At 41.7% G+C, this 22,949-nt stretch overlaps 1 protein-coding gene across 1 annotated transcript in view; it reads right to left on the bottom strand.

Moving 5' to 3' along the window:
- Nucleotides 1-22,643, bottom strand: part of CACUL1 (CDK2 associated cullin domain 1) — a 43,682-nt gene extending 21,039 nt beyond the window's left edge. The window contains exons 1-4 of the mRNA XM_058810144.1: nucleotides 22,260-22,643; nucleotides 16,157-16,283; nucleotides 11,880-11,982; nucleotides 3,116-3,211 (exon numbers count right to left, since the gene is read on the bottom strand). Coding sequence (XP_058666127.1) covers nucleotides 3,116-3,211; nucleotides 11,880-11,982; nucleotides 16,157-16,283; nucleotides 22,260-22,521 — 588 coding nt within the window. The 5' untranslated portion in view covers nucleotides 22,522-22,643. The remainder of the gene's footprint in view (nucleotides 1-3,115; nucleotides 3,212-11,879; nucleotides 11,983-16,156; nucleotides 16,284-22,259) is intronic.
- Between the last annotated feature and the right edge of the window lie 306 nt (nucleotides 22,644-22,949).

Genomic DNA, 22,949 nt, shown 5'->3' on the forward strand with positions numbered 1-22,949 from the left:
ATCCTGCCTGTAGAAGTTTAATCAAGGACTAGGACTCAGTTGTTTCCCCTCACCTGGGCCTGTGAACAGAGATTGAGGGAAAGGCTCTGCAGACAGAACATCCTAATTAGAAACAGACTCACTTATTGGTAATGCTTTTGGTCAATGGTGAATTTCCATTGCAACAGAAACCCACAGTAACTAGAGATACACTTCAAGGAAATGTTAAGCTACACATCACACTACAGCCTTTCACCAGAACATTTTCCTAAACCAGTTTGCACAAGATGTGCAAATTATGATGCTCTGTTTTGCTCAGGGGCTGGAAAGCCTAAACTTTTAATTCTAGTAATTTCATTACTAGAAAAGCAACAAAAAAACCCCACAACCCAGCAGTTACAAGACAGTACAAACCCAGAAGAAATGTAAAATACTCTTCACATTTGCTTACTTGGAAACACCTTTCCAAAAAGAGGTACCACTTTTGTGAGCTTAAATAGACAGTGAAAAAGCATCTAACTGAAGTACTTCATTTCCAGCCCACAGTGCTGTAAGAAGAGAGCAGAAGAGCTGGCACCTCCCTCACTCTTGTTAGGGGTAAATCAGGAAGATTTTCTGTGTAACTTGTCACTACCAGTGATAAGTTTTACACTATGCCAGTATTTCTTGAAAAAAAAGTCACATAAAGGTCTAACTGACATGTAAAAAGGTAAGCAGATGTGAGTAACTGAGAAAGTCAGATATGATACGAACATTAATTCTACAAAAGACCTTATGATAAAGCAATCTGGCAAATCTGACAAGATAAAGCTCAGTTAATATTAAGAGGAGATCAGTAAGTACTTGAAAGAAGAAAACACAGAACATAGGTGTGCTTATCACATCATGCTCACATATATTTGTGTATAGACACACACAAAATGCCCTCTAGCTGATAGGCAACAAAATGCAATACCACTCAGTAAGGATAACAATATTTTAGAGGCAATGAAAAAATTTTAACCATCCCAAAAGCACAGTGCTCACAAATGTTAGGCTCATATAACATGATAACAGATTTACAGCTATATCTCAAAGTAAAATGAAAAAATGAGATTCTATAAGAAAAATATATCCTCTAAATTTTATTCTTTATTCAAGTGGAAATATGTTTTCATTCATGTGTGTAGCAGACTGTGATATGTACAATCTGTAAGCACCTAGAAAAATCTCACTTAAATTTACAAAACAGTTTTCTGCAAGGAACAAAGCACTGTGTATGAAGATGACTTCCAGTTTTGTTTGCTTCACCTTCAGTTACATCCCTGAACTTCTGAAGGAGCCTAACCCACAGAATCTCAGAGGGTCATTTGGTCTCTGTGCTTTTCTGACAAATCTGCTGCAGCAGCCTAAGACTGAAAAAATCCATCACCGTGTGAAAAAAACCCAAAATGCTGCCAGGAAAAGAAGGAAAAAGAAAACTCCCTCAGTTGCAAGGTCAGTTCTCTCAGCCACCCCTCCTGATAAGCTTGGAACCACCCCTTGGTCACCATACACACCCAAGGTAAGAAATCACCTTTCCTGCTTTAGTACATATCAGGAAAGAAAAGTGCTGCTGCTGCTTTTAAGACACACAAGACTAAGACAAAGTATTATGCCATATTCCGGTTCTACATAAAAAACTTTAGTTTTTCCTCAGCTTCATAGATTTTAAAAATATTTAAATGCATATTAAAAGTTTTCCTAAGCAGCAATGTAATTATCCTTTCAGAACAAAGTCCTCAAGAGCAACTCAACAGCCTTGGAAACCCCTGATTAAAGCAATCACAGAAATGGAAAGCCTCTCCTCACCTCTGACATAAAGGCAGAGTTTAACAACTTGGTCCACTTCAAAATGCTTTGAAAAGTATCTATTAAAGGAACTGCAGAGCTGTAATTTAGACTGTAATTAGGCTTTCACCTCCTGCAGTTGTTTTTCAATTGTACTTTTGGACTAAAGAGAGGAAACTGTTGTTACTGTATGAGAAAACTTGGTTAGACACTACAATGTAAGATTTCCAAGAGTACCTGTACATAAAAGCACTTCCAAGTGCACAAAGAAAAAACTAAGAAACACATTTTTCACCCTGACTTCTCTAGACACATTTCCCACATCGTGCACAACACTGAAATTATTTCAGTGAAAAAGTGTGACAGCTAATTTGCCATCAGCCTTCTAAACCGGCTGAGCCAAGTCAGCACTGCTTTTGGCAGCAGGAGGAACTGCCAGGTAACAGAACCAGATAAAAGAGCAGACTAGAAGACACCAAGCTCAAGAAAGGCAAATTCCTCTTTTAATGCAACAAATCTGTATGGTAACAATGCCAAAATACTGTAGCAAGTTACTGAAATTCACTGAGACACAGGAGAACCTCCTAAAGGCTTCCCAAACTCTGTGAAATTACCAATGAGAAAAACTTTGAAGAGTTTGAGATTTATTTAATCTTTTTTATTTTTCTTTTTTTCATTTCTAAGTGATGCCAAAACAAGGACAGTTTCTGGGAGAAGGACAAATTTCAAGCCTAAGTTATTAATTACCACAAAAAAAAAGTTTTGGTACTTTGACAAAAAGGATGCAAATTACTGGTTTCTGAACCATTCCAAGTACACCTGACAGTGCTATGAACATTATTTTGGCTTCCTCGATCCAACACTCTGAATTGCTTTATCAAATGATGAAGACATTTCCAAGCCACTTTTCTTCCTGTCTTTTTTGAATCTGTACTATTTGAAAGCAAAAAATAATAATCTCCACTACCTGCTCAAACTAAGAAGCCAAAATTTAACAAGTTAATAAGTGATGTCTGTACAAAAAGATATCCATAATGAACTATTTGAGATGGCTTTTTTCCATTTAAAATCAAAACCATTCTCCCCACTTCCAGGAAAGAAGTATTAGGGCAAATCTCAAACTGCAAAACTCTGCATTTAAAAAGCATGGCTTCCCCTTTCTCCCCCCATACAATTTGATCAGTATTGTTAGGCAGGCACCAAAACTAGGCACAAATCTTAAGTTTTACATGTCAGAAGTTATTATAGCTGCATTTTATTCTTTTCATTTTCAGTCAGTATCTCGTGTATGGACATATTTATTTGAAAAGAATTTTCTAAAACTTACCATATATATGAAAAGAGGCACAATGCTCTGCAATGCTCCCATATACTGTCCAAGAGCTACGTTAAATCTTTCAATATAGAGATCTGGAGGGCTGGCCTGCAAGAAACCGTAAAAGTCAGGTTGGAATTTGAAAAAGAGAAAGATCTGGAACAGCATGGGCTATGCTTTCATAGCAAACTCAAACAACTACAAAGGATTTGATACACTAGGATCACACAAAGCAAGCCACACATCATTCCAGAGTTTCTGCTCTAACTCCCTCCAGCAAAACCAATCTCCCTTCAGTAACTAGATTTTCCTAGGGCTATACATCAGTGCCCAGCACAAGGTCCATTCAACAAGAAATCCAGTGAGCCTGTAACAAGCTGACAGTTAGCATATGCAAATAAAAACACTGCTTTTTAAAGACCAGAGGTTTGTTTTGAAAGCACCAGCTGTCATGCCTAGAATCCATAACCAAATGTGCACAAGTGCTGCAGTGTGTGCTCCCACCCCCCTGAGCTTTCATTCCACCAGAGCAGGGTGGCATTAAGCTTTGCAGCTGAGCTGGCAAGTGGCACATCCTCCTGCTCCAGGGAATGCTGCCCTCCACAGAAAACCTTTCTAAGTCACTGCTGGGTTATCTCAGGTTCAGCTTCACAAAGAAGCAACATCTTCAGAGAGAATTCTGCATTCAGGTCTCATGCTTCAGGTTAGGCCTGTGGAAATCCAGCCGTGCTCCAGCACACAGCATCCCCTGGAGTCCCAGCCTAAACCTGGCTACACAAAACCTGCAAGTGCTATTTTATGGCTACAATACCCTATTTCCCAAAGAAGGGGGAAAGGAACTTAAAGGATCAGCAGGTGAAGTTAAATTGAGAGAATTCTGGTACAATATCCATTTGGAGGCCTGCAGAGGAGCTGCACTGGAGCATTCAGAAGTGCACTTAGATACCCACAGCTGGAAGTGGAGCTACAGCAATGTCTTTCTCCACTATCCACTTCTCCACCCCAATCCTCCCCCTCACACTGCCCTACCTCTGGCCCAACCCCTCTTTGGTCTTTCCAGAGGGGCTGGGTGGCTGCCTGAGTTCTTACTGCTCACATATACAGATACACCTACACAAACCCAAGGGCAAAGTGTTGCTTGCCAATGAGAAGCAAAACTTCTCTTCCCCTGCACTGTTTTCTCCTCTGACAGCACCAAGCCAAGAGAAGATGCAGAATACAGCAGTAACTGGGACCTTGCAAGAAAACAAGTTCAAAGATTTCCCTAAAGCCAAAGCATCTGTGGCACTAGAAACACTCAAGGCTTAGCTGCACCTTGACCACCTCCCCAGAACTTAAAGCTATCTTCACATTTTTCAACTTTTGTATGGACATTCACCAGCAGCCCTAAGAGAAAAGTTAAAATTTATGTTGATATTTTGGTCTATGAAGTATTCTAAATTTATGACTTTTTTTCCCACCTTAAAATAGCTTCTTTTGCTTCCCTTCTTAATATGCTTAATGAACACGTGGATAATTTTCACAGCAAACACCAACAGAGCAGACAGTTCAGAAAGGAAAGCAAAACTGGCAAAGGAAGAAAGAGTGTTATTCCATATGCTGTTGCCAAAGGCTATTTATGGTTATTCCTCATTTTGATCATAAGGTTTTAATCTTATTGCAAATGCAGTTCTCAGGGGTGGCCAAACAAATTTTAGTTCAAAAATGCCAACAACATATAAAAGTGGCAATGAGCTCCAAGGACTCCCTTTCATATATAGCTGCATATACAATTTGTTGCAAATAACATGCAATGAAATCTGCATTCTAAGCAGTATGTATTCCTGCTTCACTCCTTTTCAACTTCAACTTTAAATATGGTTTTACCCTCTGATTTGTATACAGCTTCTAAGATTAAAGAAAAAGGAAAATTCTACTTGAAAGAACACATCAGACAAAAGGAGACCATAGGCTGACACAGGGCACCACTCTTCTCTCCCTGATAGATTGCCATTTTCATTAAAAAAAAAAAAACAATAATAAAGCCAACAAGAAAAACTACAGTCAGAAGCTGTCTGGGCAGTGGAGATTTGATCCCAGGCAATGTGTGCAGCCAGCCTGGCACACTTCTGACAGGGGATATAAGCACTGATATCTTTTTTCCCCTCTGCAGATGGGAACTCTGCTAGCTCAGCTCCCAGAGGTGCCACAGGAAGGGAGGCTGTTCATGAGAATGACCTCAGGAGCCTCTCAGGGAAGGATACCTGGGAGCTGTCAACCCTTTGCCTTGCAATCAAGTGGAAAACAACTGCTCTGGATAAAGACAAAGCTAAGAGAGGCTGATGGCTTCAGAGAAGTGTCTCACTAGTGTCAGGCAAGTACCAGGCCTTGGTTTTAACCTCTGCAATGCAGAAATTATGGTGGTGTCTGCTTTATCAGCATGGCATGTCACTTTTCAGTTTTATTCTCCTGACAGTGTTTCATGTCAAGCCCAAATAGCCAAGACAGTAACAGCAATGGACAACAAAAAAAAAAAAGCAAGATTGACAATCAAACCCTGCTCAACTAAAGCTTGACTTGTAAACTACCAAAATACCCAAGCCAAAGAGAAATCAATAATGGTATTTTCACAGTTCATCTATGAATTACTGTAATCTGTGTGGGGAAAACAGAACCATCTGTTTTCTGTTCATCACAGTGTTACTGTACAGCTGCACCAAACTGCCAGGCTGAAATCAATTATTTGCTTCAGCACAGGATCTTTCTCCACATCTCTACACTGACATTTATAGGACAGAAACTGGAGCTGGAATAGTTTTATATAAACTATTTGAGTTTTGTAAACTAAAAAGCAGCACATGGTAACAAATTCATGAGTAAATAGAAGTTGGTAAGATTTTTGTATTAAGTGGCCATTAAACAGCCCAACTTGCATTTAAAATCTATATTTATTCAGATATAGCTATTACAAGAAAAAAAAACCAAAAAAACTGCTTTGGCTGACACTTTTTACTCCTGGTCCTAGTCCAAAAAAAGAGAATGCATACATTCAGCTGTTTAAATTACAAGGGATAGGGCAGAATTAAGCCTGACATTTACTTCTTACAACTCCCCAGCAACTATTAAGTGTTTAAACCTACTCCTACCTTACCTGAGGGATGTATTACAGAAGGTATTCAAATATACAAAATGCACACTCCTAGCTTAAGGTTTTCCAGGAAAGAAGAGAATCCCTCATTCCTTCACTCCTCATCCTGAATCCCATCAAACTGTCAATTCAGGGGGTTGGGGACGGTATTTTTTTTTTAATTTGTTGGGTTTTTGGATTGTTTGGGGTTTTTTTAAAACACTCAACACAGGCATACAGTTTAAATCCTCTGCTACATTTGCTCTTATCTACCACTTGTAGGGTTAAGAACAGTTTTCCAGTAACAATTGTATTGTGTGTCTGTTCACAGGAGCACTGAATGTTTGGCTGGATTTCTTAAACTGTGATGCAGTTGCATTTGCTTAATATCTTCAGCTTGGTTGTGAGTCAACTGCTTCTTAGAATAAAATACTATGGCTGCTGTGTAAAAGCTGATGTTCAAGACACAATTTCATCTCCTTACACACCACAGTGGACATCTCAGCACCAATAGAAATGAGAAATAAGAAAGCACATTTGGGAAAGGATTACATACAAGACACAGTCAAACAAAACGAGCAGCTGGAGATCCTGTGCACTAAATTACCCTGTCCTTATCTGAAATCTAATATCCAGGCATTTTAAGGCACTTGTGGGCAAGAAACTATGCATCTCAAAAAGATACGGATTTTTTGAGCTTGAAAACCAGTCTCAATATCATTCTTAAACTGAACATATGAAATCAGAAGGCAGCTGCTGGGTCAAAACAACTCCCAAACAGCTCACAAGAAAGAAAGAGAGAAGCAGTTCTGTGCTTGAGGAACACAAAGTTAATCTGTTTCTGAAGAGTTGTCTGGCACAACCAGCAGTATGTGTAGTGGAGCTTACATTCCTATGGTGAATGGGCAGCTCCATTTTCCTGGGAATATGCTCCCTGCCAAAATGCCAGTACATATGCTGCAGCATCCCTCCCACGCCTGCCAAGTGAAAAGGGAGAATGGCTATGACTACACAAATTAACCTGTTATTCATGTAAGTGGTCTGAATCTTCTAAACCACTCTTTGTTCTTTCTCAAGAAAATATCATTTGTTTACCTTGCCTCACAATGTACGTGATGCCCAAGTCTACCTCACTAGACATTGGTATTATTAAAACCTTTTCCAAAAAACAGACATCAAACCAAAGCACAACTGATTCAAAGACTGTGCCTTCCCAGCCAAGCCTGCACTCAAAGCTGATCAAAGCCTCATGACATTTTCTCATGTAACTGTCTCACAGCAGGTTAGCAGCTGTGGGCCATGTTGCACTTCCATTCTGCATGCTAGTAAAACAAAAAGACATTGTATCTAAGGACCATCAAAACTGTGCAGCACTAAGAAACCTTCAGAAGCTTTTCTATCTATTAAATACAGATTCATTTGTGCTGTACTTGTATCTTTCTGTAGTTGCATCAAGGTCTGCAGCCCCAGTGTAGTGTGACAAAACAGATAAACAGAGCTGCAGAGATAAACAAGCCTTTCCAAAAAGCTGCAGACAAGAATGCTCCTCTCAGCTTAACCTGCTGATGGTTTGTCACTTTTAATGGCAATTCTGGCAATATGGTCACCCCCTACTACTTCAAGTCAAAAGCCATCTTTTTGATGTCCACACACAGAGATACAAACATTTATAACACTTTTGGTTTCTACCATCTGAAAAACATCCATATGAGCTGATTCAGGTCAGTGAATCTCACAGCAATAAATTCACTTTAATATTAAATCTGCTTTGCTGATACCTTTACCAGGGTTCTTTGAGCACCTTAAAGCCCTCACTCAGGACACCTGACTCCCAAGGAAACAGCAAGTGGGACAATACTTTCATACACTGCACTGACTGGTTTGAGAGCCAAGACAAAAGGCTGAGAAGTTGTAAGGATTAATATCAGGCAGGAAACCTTTCTGGCATTGCACAACAAAGACTATAAACCTGCAGGTCCTGGGGGCCAAACAGCAGACATGCAAATCATCTACAACACCAGTGACTCCTCAGTGCAGTCATGTTCATTATTAAAAAAAATATAATTCATCATCATAAAAACCCCACCACAAACAGAAAACAACAGATCCCCTTTTCTCTCTCCTCTAGATAAATAAAAGGTGGAACATGACAAATAAATGGTTTTCAGCCTTCAATCATTTCAAAAAGGAAGCACTGAATTTATTCTAACGAAAAGGAAAATATTGCACTGCACAAAAAAGCTACATTTGTAACAAGCAGGCTCAAAGCCACAGCACATTCTGATTGTCAATGCTTTGAGTACTTTCCAGCATCTTTTGCTGAAGTGCTAAAGGGTAAAGTGCTTGATTTTAAATTACTTTATCAGAGTGCATAAGAATAAATTAAGCCAGAAACACCAGTGCCTAATGCAAATAGAGTTTTACTCATTTTAAAGAGATGTATTTAATTTGAAAGCATATGTTTGTGTATCCACCCTACCTCATACATCTGAATGACTCAGCAATTACCCACAAAAACAGATGACATTATTTTAAACCACAACATAATGAACCATGTCCATTACCAGTGGAATGTTTCCAAATAAAGCATCTTAGAAAAATCACCTGCATGCCACAGGCTTCAGAGACCTCAAGAAAACAGGAAACAAGTTAATTTGTGTTTTCTGCAGCGACACGTTATTTTTTTTAAGCTGAAAAAATCCAAAATTCCAATCAGCTCAGGAATTATAGAGACTGAATTCTCAATGACTGAAAGTCCACATGGTAAAACTCTGTCTTAACTAATGCAGAGAAGCTAGTCAGACATCAGCTGCAGAAAAGGAAAGCAATCCTTGCTGTGAGTCTCTCCATAGCAGCCTGAAAGGGGATCATTAACTGACTGATACAGTAATGAGGGAGCTGCAAATGGCTTTGCATCCAGGAGGCCCCAGATCAGCCTGGTGACAAGCAATTCATCTCCTCTAAACGTACCATTACTCAGCAGGCACTGCTCAGTGCTCTTCACCCAATGTCCAACAGGCAGAAATGCACCAGCCCAGCCACATCTCCCTGTGGCCTCTGCCACCACTGACAGTAACTCTCTCGAGCTGAAAAGCTGTGAAACAATCCCTCAGGAACACGCAGGGCAACAAACACCAACACCACACAAGCTGTGCTGCAGTGTGGAAAAGCACAAGTCACACAGGATGACCAGGGCACCCAGCTCAGGACACAGGAGTGTCCATCACTGCTGACTCCAGCTGTGGCCAGGCAAGCACAGGGCTACACACACAGGGAGGGGGGCAATAAATATATATACAGGGAGTTTCTGCAGTGAATGCCCCAAAGAGAGAAACCAAACTCCATTAAGACTAAATCCATGCAAGAGCAAGTCTGACCAGTCCCCTGAGGTGCTCCCACTTTTACTGTTTGGTATCTGGGTTTTACTGGTTTGGCTGTCGATGAGTGGCTCCTGTGGGAGACAGCTTGCTCTGGCATGTTGGTTACATGCAGACACTCTGCAGCCCACTTGCCATTTAACTGTTACACTGCTATGCAAAGAAAGTGCTGCCCTGTCCAGGGAAAGACATTGCATTTTCTGCCATTTCAGTTTCTATAACCATCTGTTTCCTGACACACACCAACATTCCTTCTTCTACTTCTTCTTCTCCTACCTTTGCACCTCTGAACATTAAAAACCAACAACCTGCATCAAGTCATAGCTTGCCAAATAAACAAAACTCTTAAATGTTGTTGGCAGGTGAATGAGATTATGTCAAAAAGCAAAAAACCACAAATTGTGCATTAAAAGGATTCACATATATATAAAGGATTCACATATATGGGTTTTTTCATTGTTGGCTGTGGGAACCAGAAACTTCTAAGCAACCAACATTTATAAAGTAATCTGCTATTGTTGCTAGAGTAAAGATCTAGAACTGCATTTTCAACATAAATTTCAGGTGACTGAATGTCACCAAAATGTACTAAGATCAAAGAAGTATCAGAGTAATAAAACATATTGTAGTAATTTCTTAAGAGTTAATTTCACAACCCACAGCTAAAACAGTTTATTTATAGAATAATTTTTTGAGGCACATGAGCGTTTTACCTGCAGCAGCTCAAAAAGATCCATTTGTCATCCAAAAGCCAAGTCATGCTCACACATCAGACAAAACCCACATGATGCACTCAAGGATGGTATTGTGTTATATCACAGGTGTGTCTAACCCACATAAGGAAGCTTTTGCATGGCTAAGATTGCATTAAACAGTTGTCTTAATTATTCTTTTAACAAGCTGATTTTCAGAAGGCAGCCTTGTTTTTACACAGAGATATTTAAGCTTATATGTGCTAAAGCAAACTTTAAAATCAGCTGCCTCAGTTTTAGGACTTAAAAGAGAAGAGTCAAGGATTAGCAAGTAAAGAATCTGGGGTATTCCCAAATTCAAATCAAACTAAAGCCAAGGATTACTATGAGATATATCTATGAGAAGAACTGGCCAAACCTGTATAGCTGAAATGATTCATAGTTCTCACAAACAGAAGAAAAAAGGCTGCACCAGCTCAGCAGAACCAAGGGAAGGCTTTATTTTAAATACTACATTCACCAGCTCCAAGCAATTTTTACAGAACACTGAGGCTGTCACTCCATGAGGAATAAAGAGACCATAAAAGAGAAAAGAAGAAAGAACCTAGCAAATACCATGCCTATTAAATTTCTTGTAAGGAAAGCCACAAGAGGAAAGCAGTGCAACAAAAAGGACATCAGAGAGATCACAGTGCTATATATTTTGGGAATGCACATTTAGCCAGAAATATCTCATGCAGTTAAAGTATTAAGACTGTTTTGAGCTGACCTAAATTAGTTACCAATGTGTTAGAAGCACTGTAGAAGCTGCTGTAGTTTAGGGTTTCTTGGTATCTGGCTTCTCTACCTCATGCACTGCAAATCAGTACAAAACTCAAACATCAGCTATGGAAGTGAAAAAAGCTTCAGGGGAAAAAAAAAATCAAGCAGTGCTGCTGCTGCTACAACAATGACAATTTCAAGTACATATCTGGAGATTCTAGTCTAAAAAGAATGTTCAACAAGGTACACACATGAAAACAACCATGGATGCACAGGTAAGATGCAGAGAAGGATAGGGGTAGACAAACTGTACATATTAGGACTGCTGTAAACCACTGACATCTACAGATAGGCAAGAAAAACGCAGAATAAGCTGTAACAGAGCTCTGTATGCATTAACTCTTAACTTATACTTCACAATCTATATTTAATTCACTTAGATTTTTTCCTTTAGATTTTCCCTTTTGTGCTGCTTTTGGTTGCACAAGAACCATAAACAGTTCATACACATTTACACAGGAATGGCAGACATTTATCACATGTGCTCAAATCACTTTGACTGAGGTATTTACATCCCAGATGATACTTAAGATTTCCCATTCTCCATTTTTTCATTCTATATCATATATTTAGGTTTAGTCAGTGCTCTCCACGTGGTTGAGATCTCCAAGGTCTGGTAGTGCCAAAGCTTTGGATCTAGTAGTTGGTTTTCAGTTGACAATTTTGTAACTTAATGTAAATCAGTCATAATAACAATCCCCTCCATGGGCCACCTACATACTGCTCTGATAAAATCACAGATCCCAGGAAAGAGAGAAGTAGATTGTGCAGTTTCTTACCTGCAGCTCCTTTGAGACTCTCTCTAAGTGGTTAGTTATCTTTTTTATTAGGTCACTATACATCTGTTCCGAATGCTGCTGGCATACACACTTATACACACAACTGCAGAAACAAATATAGGAACAAACAATGAACTTACAACAGTTTGCAATGAAAGGTAACACCAAAACATTTTGTTCAAGTTTTAATTTAGAGGATTATAGAGTTAATTGAATGATTGTGGAACTTTTAAATACAGTTCTAAGGTTGGAATGAGCTCCAGCAGGCTCTTGGGGCTCCCTGGAGGCTCCAGGGTGTCCATCCCATTCCCCCTCCCCAACTTCATTTTAACTTACAATGAGTTCTCTTACAGGGCACTTCCAAACAGCCAGGACATTTCTGTCAACAGCACACTCCTACTTCTGCTTTTGTCTCTCCTTTGTGAGTAAAGTCTCCATTAAAATAAGCAGGTTTAACAATTCTGTGAATATTCTAGGGCAAAACCCTCACTAAAAGAAGGGGAATGCTGACAAGTATCATAGAAGTAGCATGAAAACCATGGTAAGTGTTAAAAAGAAATGGCAAAAGTTCTACAGTTACAGACCCAACCAGGCTTCTCCATTCTTTCTTCATTTCTTTCTTAAATTCTAAGAAAATTCTACAATTTCATAATGAAGAAAGGTGCAGAAGAAGGACTATAAAACTAATTCTGCGTTCTATGGCTTTGCTGTGTTATGTCTGGTCTTCAGTACCACCTTTGATTCCTAAGAACACTTTATTGCTTTCATATTGCAATATAACATCTGCAAAACAAGGCTATTCATTGAAGATATATTTACACAAGTTGTAAAAGAAATACATTTATTATTTTCAGCAAGATGTTATCGGAGTAGTCCTCACTGTCAGGACTAACACCAACATTCATCTGTACCAAGCAGCTTTTACTCCTCAGTCAGCATTTCAAAATGTGTCTGCCAAATGCAAGAGACCCAAGGAGACTTCACCTGCTACCCTGGGCAAGTCACATTTCTGTTCTGTTCTGCTCCCCTCTCCGCTCCTCTGCACCAAGAACAAGCAATTTAGGCAGAGACTGCTCTTAGGACATGTGCAAACAAATGATTTCCAGGAAGGTCCTGACCCCAGCCTTGAATTCTGCAGATTTTAAAGGGCCCCAAAAGCCAAAATAGGGCTATGGGACAGTTACACTGTATCTCTGTAGGGGAACTATGGCTCTCCAATTCTCTACTGACAAGGTGGCACAAAAACAGGCAAACTACAAAGATGGCAAAAGTCTGCTTATTTGGTGAACTATGTTATTTGTTAAAAACCAAAAGACAACCTACACTTCTTATATTATTATATTTTAAAAATACTGAGCATCTCTAGTTTGCAATTATTTATATGTTATCAGTCAAGGTCATTCCTTTTCTTTCATATCAAGTCTACCAATAGCAGATCCTTTATTGAAACATGCCAATGCAAAAGATATTTTGGTATAATGTTTTTAGCTAAGAGCACAAATATCAGTTTGGTTTGGATCAAAGAGAGAAACACTGATAAGAAAAGTGAGATTGATTTTTGTGATCTCTTACAAAATCAGCCAGCTGGGTAACTCCAGCAGATGGCCACACATTTGTTTGCTGCACAGCTAACCAGTACACAGCCACTTCCACAAGCTGACTGCTTTATTTGTATGCAACTAAAATGATATTTAAAGAACACTTCTCCTTAGTGTTACACACACTATTGCTGCCTCTATTTCTGCAACTTGTTCAGTAGTCAAACACCAGTCTTCCCATGTACACACAGGGTGTGTTTACATTTGATTTGAACACTTCTACTTAGAGGTTCCTTTTCCTTCTGAGATCCTGTTTTCAGTTCCTGATTGTGGGCTAATTCTGTGAATCATCCTTGCCCTGATGTTACCCAAAAGAAGTCTCAAGCTTGTTAGTTCTTTAACATAACCAAACACCTTAGGAAAAGGAAATCCCAAATGAACTTTAAGAGGGCAAGCAGTGGATGAATATCCAAGCTCTCCTGAGGAACAGAAAACTGCACTGCACCTGGGAGGCAGTGGAGGCTTCCAGAAATACAACTTAGCTGCTCATGTTTTCCTCATCTCAAACCTTCCTTCACACCTCTCTGCCAATTTATCCAACCCTTTTATGAGTGGAAGTGACAATGCACAGGCAGGCTTTGGACTCAGTTGAAAACAGACACTAATGCCTTAGAGACAAAGTGCTCCATGGTAAGTATCTGCATACACACCTTGGAATTTATCTCCCAGCTCTCACTGCTGGGGAGTAAACACCTACAGCAATCACTGACCATGTCAAATACAGGAAATACCCAAATATTTGGGGATCTAATAATGTATTTGAGTTTGCATTATGGAAAGCTTGATTCCTTTAGTCAGCACAAAGATGACCAAGAATACTACTGGATTTTATGTCAGTTTTGTTGTAAAGAAAAAATATATACATGTAGCTGTTTGAACCACTTCAAGAAACATTCCACTTTTCAGACAAAAGAACTGGCTTAGAAACAGAGAAGATCTATACTCCAAGTCTGCTACAGATTCTCAAAAATACTCCAAGCAAGCATCCTTATTAAATTCAATTATTTTTAAATATCAATTATCCTTCCCTTGTCAATCTATCTTGTCTAGATTCTCAATCAAAGAAACAGTCTAAAAATATTTAAAAAAACACCAAAATCAATCTCCTGGTTGGAAGAGGCTGTGGCAGAGTAATTACAACTCCAGACATAATTTTTAAAGGAAAACTGACACACCAGCTTTACCATTAACACTAAACTATGGAAAATCTTTAGCTTTGGTAATAATAAAATATATCCAACAGATATCCATGCATCATTACAGTCCTGCACCAAGTGCCTCAGATGTAAAGGGGGGTTATCCAGGAGAAACTCAAAACCCAGTATTCCTTCAGTAAATAAAACTTTTGAGGAGTAGAAAGATGACAAGGATGAAGTCCAGTTATCTGCAAACCATAACTAGGTATAATTAAACAATTAACTTTGCACACCTACTCATGATCAGAGATCACTTTTGAGAGATCTCTTACTGCAGACTGTTTGCACATTGGGGATTTCAAGCTGGGAAAGGATTCTGATTACTTACACTAAAGCTGGCTCTCTTAATTCAAACAGCCATCTCAATTATTTATACACATGATGATTGATCTCTGAGTCCTGATCAAAGCAGTTCCAAAAGTTTACAGGGGAAAGAAGAAGTTTCTTGAGTTTTCAATGTGAACTAAGGGGCAAAACTGAACAGTTGCCTTAATCCAAAGTTTTAAACTGCAGAGTGGCTAAAAGGAAGTGGCCATGAGATAACAGAGCTGAAAGTCTCTAAAACCAGCCATCAGTGACTGGCAGCATTATTCCACACAGGGCAACACTCTGGTGAAGAAAAGCAAGACAGCAGTGGCACAGCTGTGCAAGGGCCAGGGGTTTTACTGATTTACTCCTGGGCAGTAAATCCAGAGCAGTCACCCCTTGCCATCCTGTTCACCAACACCCTGAATATCTGCCACCTACAGACAAGCATCTCCATTTCAGTTCATCTCTTAAGGAACTGCCAGGTCTCCAGAGCATTTAGCACTTTGGTTTGGAGCAGCAGTGTGATGGGGAAGCAAACCCTCCACCATCCCCAGCACTGAGCACTGCTTTAGCCTGAAGGCAGTTCTGCTGTGTGATTAGATCCCTTTCAAACCAAACTGCAGCTCCAAGACAGCCCAAGCTTCTCCAGACAAGAATGGAGATCCAAAGGAGTGTCCTTCAAACTGCCTGGCACCTGGCAAGGGGAGAACACACCAAAACACCTGAGGCAAAACACACAAATGTCAATTTACATCAAAGGACCTTGGCACCAGGTGCTTCTATTTCCTTCTGCACATCAACCACACCAAATTGGTTCCTATTAGCTACCATAAAGAAGCTTTTTGATACATTAAATCAACTGCTCACCATGCCAATTTTTTTGGAGAAAAGGATGTTGAGTCTTTACTACATTTCCTAGGACATTATACTAAGCAACTGTGATGGGGTTTAGTTTAATGTTAGTGTTTTCAGCATTTTAATTCTTTAGCATTTATTCCTATTAACATGGAGATAGATATCTATTATTCACTCTAACCATTTAAACAGTACTGTATTTCATATAACTTTCCAATTTGTCTCCCCAAAATATGACATATGCATAAACAACAAAATCAAATAAACATTTCCTTTTAAAGACAAAATAAGTTATGCAGCATTTAAAGTATTTCCTTACCTGTATATTTGTTCATAGGAGATAGGGATGTAGTCACCAGGACTCTGAGTTAAAAGCTGATCTATGGCACTGTCCAACTTTGGCCAATATGTGCTCTTATAGTCTTCAATTGTTATAACATTCATTACTGCAAGAAAAAGACAAGAATAGATGTAGTAACTTCACCTAAAAGCCCAGAAACAAATGAACACTCTGTGATTTCAGATCACACCAAGATCATGGCCAAAAAACCTGGGAACACCTCACTTCCACCAAAACAACCTCATCTAAAACTAAAGCCCAGACTTGAATTTGTACCTCTGTATTTACAAAAATAAAATCAGAAAACCTGCCAAATCAGTGCTTTGCTATTTCCTTGGGGCCTAAGTAACATGGAAAAGCAAACTCCTGGGAGATGTAACATGAAAATATAATAATAAAAAATCATAAAAAGATTAGTTCAGACTAATAAATTATGAAACTTTGTGGCAGTTCAGAACCAATCATTAACCTGGCATCTTCACATTCATGAGGACAAGCTCTGGCCAAGACTGGTAGGTTTTGAATATTCCTTCCCAGGAGATGTATTAATTTCACAAGTCCCAGGTGGGACCAGCAGCTTCCTTGGTCTAAAAGATGATGCAATTCCTTCTGCCTTCAAGTGCAGTTAGGCTTCCAGGCAACTTTTCTGAATCTGCATTACAGTTCCCCCCTAGCAGGGACAATTACTGCAGATAAAGATCACGGGAGGGAAGAACAGGAGGTGTTTAAATTAGGGTTCCCACTGCTCCCTGACCTTCCTCCTGAGCTTCCCAACTGCCCCTCCTGCACCAGTGACTCAGGGCACCCTCCCAGCCACGGGAGGGTTTGGATTTCTCTCTTTTCAGGGAGGATTTCTGAACCATCCACTCGTGGCTCAGTTCCCACAGGTTCACACCCTCCCTTCAGGGCCTTACTTGCAGCACTTGCTCACTGCCTTGTCACACCACCACAGCTTCACAGCACCCACTCAAAAAGCCCTCAGCAACCACCAGCACCTCAGTCAAATCTGATTTGAATCCAAGCAATGAAATCAAAGCAAATCTATCGAAACAAAAATGGATCAAAACTATCCAGCCTAGGAAATCTAGAATAACTTCTTCATTTGAACTCCACTAAATGGAACAGAGAATAAAGATACTTCTCACCCCACACAGACCATTTTAGACACAACGCTGGAAAGAAATATTTTGGTTAGCAATGAATTTTAAATATGCATTTAAATGTAGATTCACTGATGAGTTTGAGAAGCAATATTTTTGAAAGGTATTTTCAAAGGGATTGAAAGGAGCTGAGTGAGTGAGTCACTTCTGGCAGCATTATAAGGAACAACTGTAAGGAAATTGGCAAAACAGTTATGAGTATCATGAGGAAAATAAAAGATTGTAAAGTGAACATGGAATAGAGAGAGGTGTGAGACAAGGAGGTGTTGGAACTCTAACTGTAGGAGCAAGTATTACAGATTTGTGTGCCATGTTAGGGTATTTCAGCCAGAAACTCTGCTTAGAGGAGGATGTTAGTGCAGCACTCCTGCTCCTCTTCATCCAGCTGCAGCCATTGGTGCCCTCTTGTTTCACAGCTGTTACAGAATCAGATCTAGTTATCCCAGAATCACTTCTAGTTATCCCAGAATCAGTTCTAGTTATCCCAAAAGTGTCTGAGCAGTGACCAGGTCCCCTCTACCTGGGCTGCAGGACACTGCACCAGGAGCCCAGGCTGCAATCTGAAAGGCCATCACTGCTTGCCAACGAGAGAGCCGAGGTCACAGGGCAGCTACACAGCCACCAGGAGTTCAGTTAGCAAGTCCAGCAAGTCAGCTGCCCCAGGAAGGAGCAGCCATGCAGTCAGCAACAGCAGAGCACCTCCCTGGCAGTGAACTCAGCCCCTGTTCCCTGCCCTGCAGCGCCGTGTTGGAGCTCTCATCCCTTACAGAGCCACACTCCAGGCAGGTGTTCTCAGCAGCAGCACCTTTACTATTCCTGTTTATACTCTGCAGCAAAACCTGAGCTTGTTTTACTTTGCTACCCCAAAAAAGATGGGCCTCCACAGAACCACTCTGCTCCACAGAAAATATTAAGCTGAAGTCAGCATAAACATTAGACCAAGTCTTGCTTTTAAGATTTCAATGTATAATCACACCCACATCTGGTTTAACATATTAAATGAGCCCTATTAATTTGAAAGAAAATAGTCAAGTAAGATAATTTTAACAGGCTGTTAAAATAATTTTAACAGTCTGTTGAGATATTAATTTTTTACAATATGGAAAAAGAAAGCAGCAGCAGACAGGAAGGTCTGCCCATTAGACATGCTGCACAGGTAAAGGACAAAACACTTTCACAAAAAGCCCCGTGAGACTTGCACAGAAAAGTCTGCATAGAAAATGTACTGATAATTTCACAGTAACATTCCAGAAAAGCTTCATTCTCATTCAAAAGTCTCTTACAAGTACTATGTAATTTGATTTCCACACTTCAGTTCTGAAACTAAGCCAACCACAATATTTACATAGCTAAAAGTCCAAGACTACAAACAGAACAATCACTATTTTTATTCTTCTAATCCAGTAAACAAAGTACTTTAAAATTTTAATAACTATCACAAGTTAGTAAGGTCCTTTTTCTCCTGGCAGCTCTTACACACACACAAGTGAAGGGTGGCCTGAAGACCCCCCAACTACAAACTCTGCAAGAACAGGGCTGAGACCAGCAAGGAAGGAATCAGACCCTTAGCAAGGAAAGACAGATTGCCCTTTAATTTTTTATTTTTCTCTCTTTTTAGGATGTCATGCTTAAATGCTTATCCTTACATTATGTGTCCAAGATTTAAAAGAATTTGCCCAAGAGCTTCCATCCCCAAACTGCAATTTAGTTGGTTTCTGGGAAGTGACAGTGATATTTTGTAAGAAAGCATGCTAGAATGCTGGATTTTATCCAACCCCAGCAAGGCTGGGGGTGGGGCTGGGAGACAAATCAGTCCAACAGAATCGAAAGAAGTCAGTATTTTCCAGAGAATTCAGCATTTTCTAGAAAATTATTAAAGACTTCACAAGTAAATCTTGAGCAACAACTGCTGCTTTTCCATACAAAAAAAAAGTTCAAAAGGAAAGCTTTAGGTGAAATGCAGCAGTGAAACTATTTCATTAAAAAACAATATGCATGAGCTATCATAACCTAGATATATCAGTATTATAGTCATAATGGAACTGCTTCAACTACAAAATTCTTTGATATCAACTTCAATGAAAAGAATGGCAAAACCCACTAAGACTAAAAAAAACCACAAAATATAGCCCATCAAGAGTAGGTACACATCCCCCATGAAACTGGTAATAAAACCTTACACACACTCACTTTCTCAAATCTGTAGCTAAAAAGCAAGAGACAGAGCAGGATGGCTGATCCAACCTACTGCCAAGAATGCAGACAGCACTCTGACAATTATCTGTCATTTATTCTGGCAATAAAAAGAAAGCAACTAAGCATCTTCCAGAAGCTGCATTTCATCTCAGCAAGTGAGATACATGAAACTTTACTGCTCAATTAGCAGTGCACCCTACAATGCTCAGTATTTTGCTGAAGTGCACAAACTCTTCAGGCAGCTGTCCAAGAGTCATGTACAGACTGTGGCCCTGTGCTTTCCTGTTTCTCAGCCCCCACGTGCATGTTTTCACAAGAGATTTTGCTCTGCCCCCCTGCCTGACACATCCCAGCACACATTAGCAAGTTTATGAGTTTGCCCCGTGGTTGGCTTCCAATTCTATTCTATTTTTATAACCTGTTTCTCAGGCCGCATGAAGGCTGGTTAGTAACAGTAACTTTTCCTCCATCAGACCATGTGCCCACACAGCCATGCACACACACTGCACTGAGCAAGGTTATGCAACAGGGAAGGCAGCAGACCCAGTGGATGTGCCAGTGCACACAGCCACATGTGCCTGTCCCAGCAACATTTATAACCACCCCTCCTTGAAAAGGAGAAAAGAAACAAAATGGAAACTCTTCATTGCTCACCTCAATCAGGTTATGCTGTAATTTAAAGCTGATCAACTGTAAATATTTAGTTTTAATTTTACTATAACACAGAAGTTTTTCTTAAGTTGCTTTAAAGTACAAGAAAGGCTACCAAAAAAAAAAAAAAAAAACTATTAAATTAACTATGCACTAATCCACTTTTAGCTCTCACTCTCACCAAAATCTCAAGGTAGGAGAACTGGATTTAGCCTCTTTGAAGGACAGGAAGGATACTCTGTCCAGGACAGCCTCTGCATCAGGAAGCAAGGCAGGAGCTGTTGTTCATCCAGCTGCCTCATGCAGCAGAGAACAGACAACTTTTCCATCCAGCTTGGGACTGGCAAACTTCTCCACACATGCTCTGCCATTAGTGGGACAGAGCAGGCAGGAGGGATCCAGCACACACAGATTCCCTCCTAGGAAACACTTATATCCAAAGAGACCCCTCTCCCTTTTTCTATGGGTGAAAATTAAACCAAGGTGATCAAGGGATCCTCTGTCAGAACCAGGAGAAGAACAGGCAGGAGCCCACCTCAGCTCCTTGAGGTTCTCAGTCAATCCCACTTCACTGGACTTGTTCTGTTCACTTCCATGTACCACCACAGCTGTCCACTACACAAGGATGTGGAAAAGTGCTAATGAACTTCACTCAGACAATTTTCTGTTTTCCAGGAAAATAATTATTTAAAAAAAGATCAGTAAAACACTGCGTTGGGATACCAGTGCTGGAGAAGTGAAAACAAGAACTCCAAAACCACACCCTAAGCAAAATCATGCTCTGCTGCTGCTTCTCCCCCTCAGTCATAAATTGTGGATTAGCTGGAAAATCACCTTCCCACTTGCTGGAAACAGCTTGAAAACCATTTTAATTCTGAAACACAGAGAAAAACTGAGATTCTGAATGTCTGGAGCAGGACTCCAAGAGCCTAGTTTAGCAAGGTCGAACGACATCTCATTTCAGCTGTCTCCAGGGCTTAGAAGCCACCCCAAGGTACCTGGAGACCTGACAAGCAAGGCAGGAAAAGTGCCAGGGAGCTCACAGAGCCTGGGAGTCTTAACTTCAAAGCAGCCAGCCCTGGCCATGTGCCACAAAAGCCAGGCTTACCCAAGAAGCAGGAATCCAGGAGCCTGAACTTTGAGCTTTTGATCACCCCTGGACATGGACAGGTGAGAGAGCACGGGGGAAAGCAGGGAGGACACACAAAGTGCATTTCCCATCTCAATTTTGTCGCGGCAATCACACAGTTGCACTTCCAGGAATGCTTTTAACTACCCAAACCCAAGTTTTCCAACAGTCCATGAGAAAAAAAAAAGGCCTATTTTGCCCAGAAAGGTGACTTTTGGAAAAAAAGTAGAACTGAAATGTACAGCAAAAAATCTTCCATTGCCTAGATCTTAACATAGAAAAAATAGGGAGAAAATGCCATTTTTGTTAGAAGCTACACACAAAGGTCATTTTGGAAATGCCAAGGCCAGGATGGATGGAGCTCTGAACAACCTGGTCTAGAGGAAGGTGTTCTACTCAAGCAGGGGGCTTTGAACAATATGGTCTTTAAGGTCCCTTCCAACCCAAACCATTCTCTGATGTTATCACTCTATTTTTGGGGCTAACTTGGGTAAATTAACCCTTTGCAGACACTCATCCCTTCCGGGACAGCACAATCCTTGCAGGGGCTCTACCCACAGCTGCCAGCAGCAATCCCAAACAGGCTTCCAATTCATCTCTAGCTTTTTCTAGGCTGAGAGGCAAAGTGTATAGGAAAGGTCTGAGCTAAAGGGCTTCAGAACCAGCAGCGGCCCAGAGCCCTGCCCACGCTCACTCTCCCAGCACTACAGCCACAGCCACCGTGACAGCAAAGCAGAAGTTGGGGCGCTGTGCGAGCAAAGGCTGTTTTCGCCTTCCAAGGCGCCTTAACCCGTCTGACCTCGCTTCGAGAGCCTCTCGAGGCGAGCTCCGGGTCTGGGTGGGAACGAGCGGAGCCGCAGAGGGGAGCGGGGCCAGCGGGTTCAGCACAGCGGGTTCAGCACAGCAGCAGGCGGGGCCCCCCCGTGCCCAGGCCCGGCTCACTCACGGAACTTGGAGGTCGAGGCGCTGATGTTGATGGCGGCGATGGCCCCGGCCGCCCCCACCCTGCCGGCGGCAGCCCCCGGCTCGCAGCCCCGCAGCCCCGCTCCGTTGTGCTCGGGCCCCGCGGGGCGCGGCGGCCCGGCCGGCGGCAGCAGCCGCTCGCCGAGCAGGTGCCGCCCGTAACCGCCCGCGCCCCAGTTGTTGTGGTTCTGGTCGTCCATCATGGCCTCGCCGCCGCCTTCCTCTTCCATGCTCTCCTCCTCCATGGCGGGCGCCTGGCTGCGGGAGCGGGGCGGGATCAGCGCCCGCCGCCCATCGCCGCCGCCTCAGGCCCGGCGGGGCTCGGCGGGCTCGGCCCGGGCCCCAGCCCAGCTCCGGCCGCGCCGCGCGACACTTCGCGCCGGGCGGAAGGCGGCAGCCGCGCCGGGCGGCACCGCCGCGGGGCATGCTGGGGGATGTAGTCCTGCGGGGCGGAGCGACTGCCGGGGCGCGGAAAGAGGCGCGGCCGGCTCGGAGTCCGTCCCCGGCCGCGCCCGCAGTTCGCTCTTCGCGGTTCCCCGAGGGCAGGGAGGGTTCGTCTGCAGCGGGGAGGCTCCGGCAGGGCCCGCGCTGAGATCGGGCCCCGTGCCCACAGCGCCTCCTGGCGGGAGCGCGGCGGCCGTGAGGGGCCCGCTCAGGAAAAGGGACGGAGCGC

The sequence above is a fragment of the Ammospiza caudacuta genome, chromosome 9 (genome assembly GCF_027887145.1).
Source record: "Ammospiza caudacuta isolate bAmmCau1 chromosome 9, bAmmCau1.pri, whole genome shotgun sequence".
Lineage (NCBI taxonomy): Eukaryota > Metazoa > Chordata > Aves > Passeriformes > Passerellidae > Ammospiza > Ammospiza caudacuta.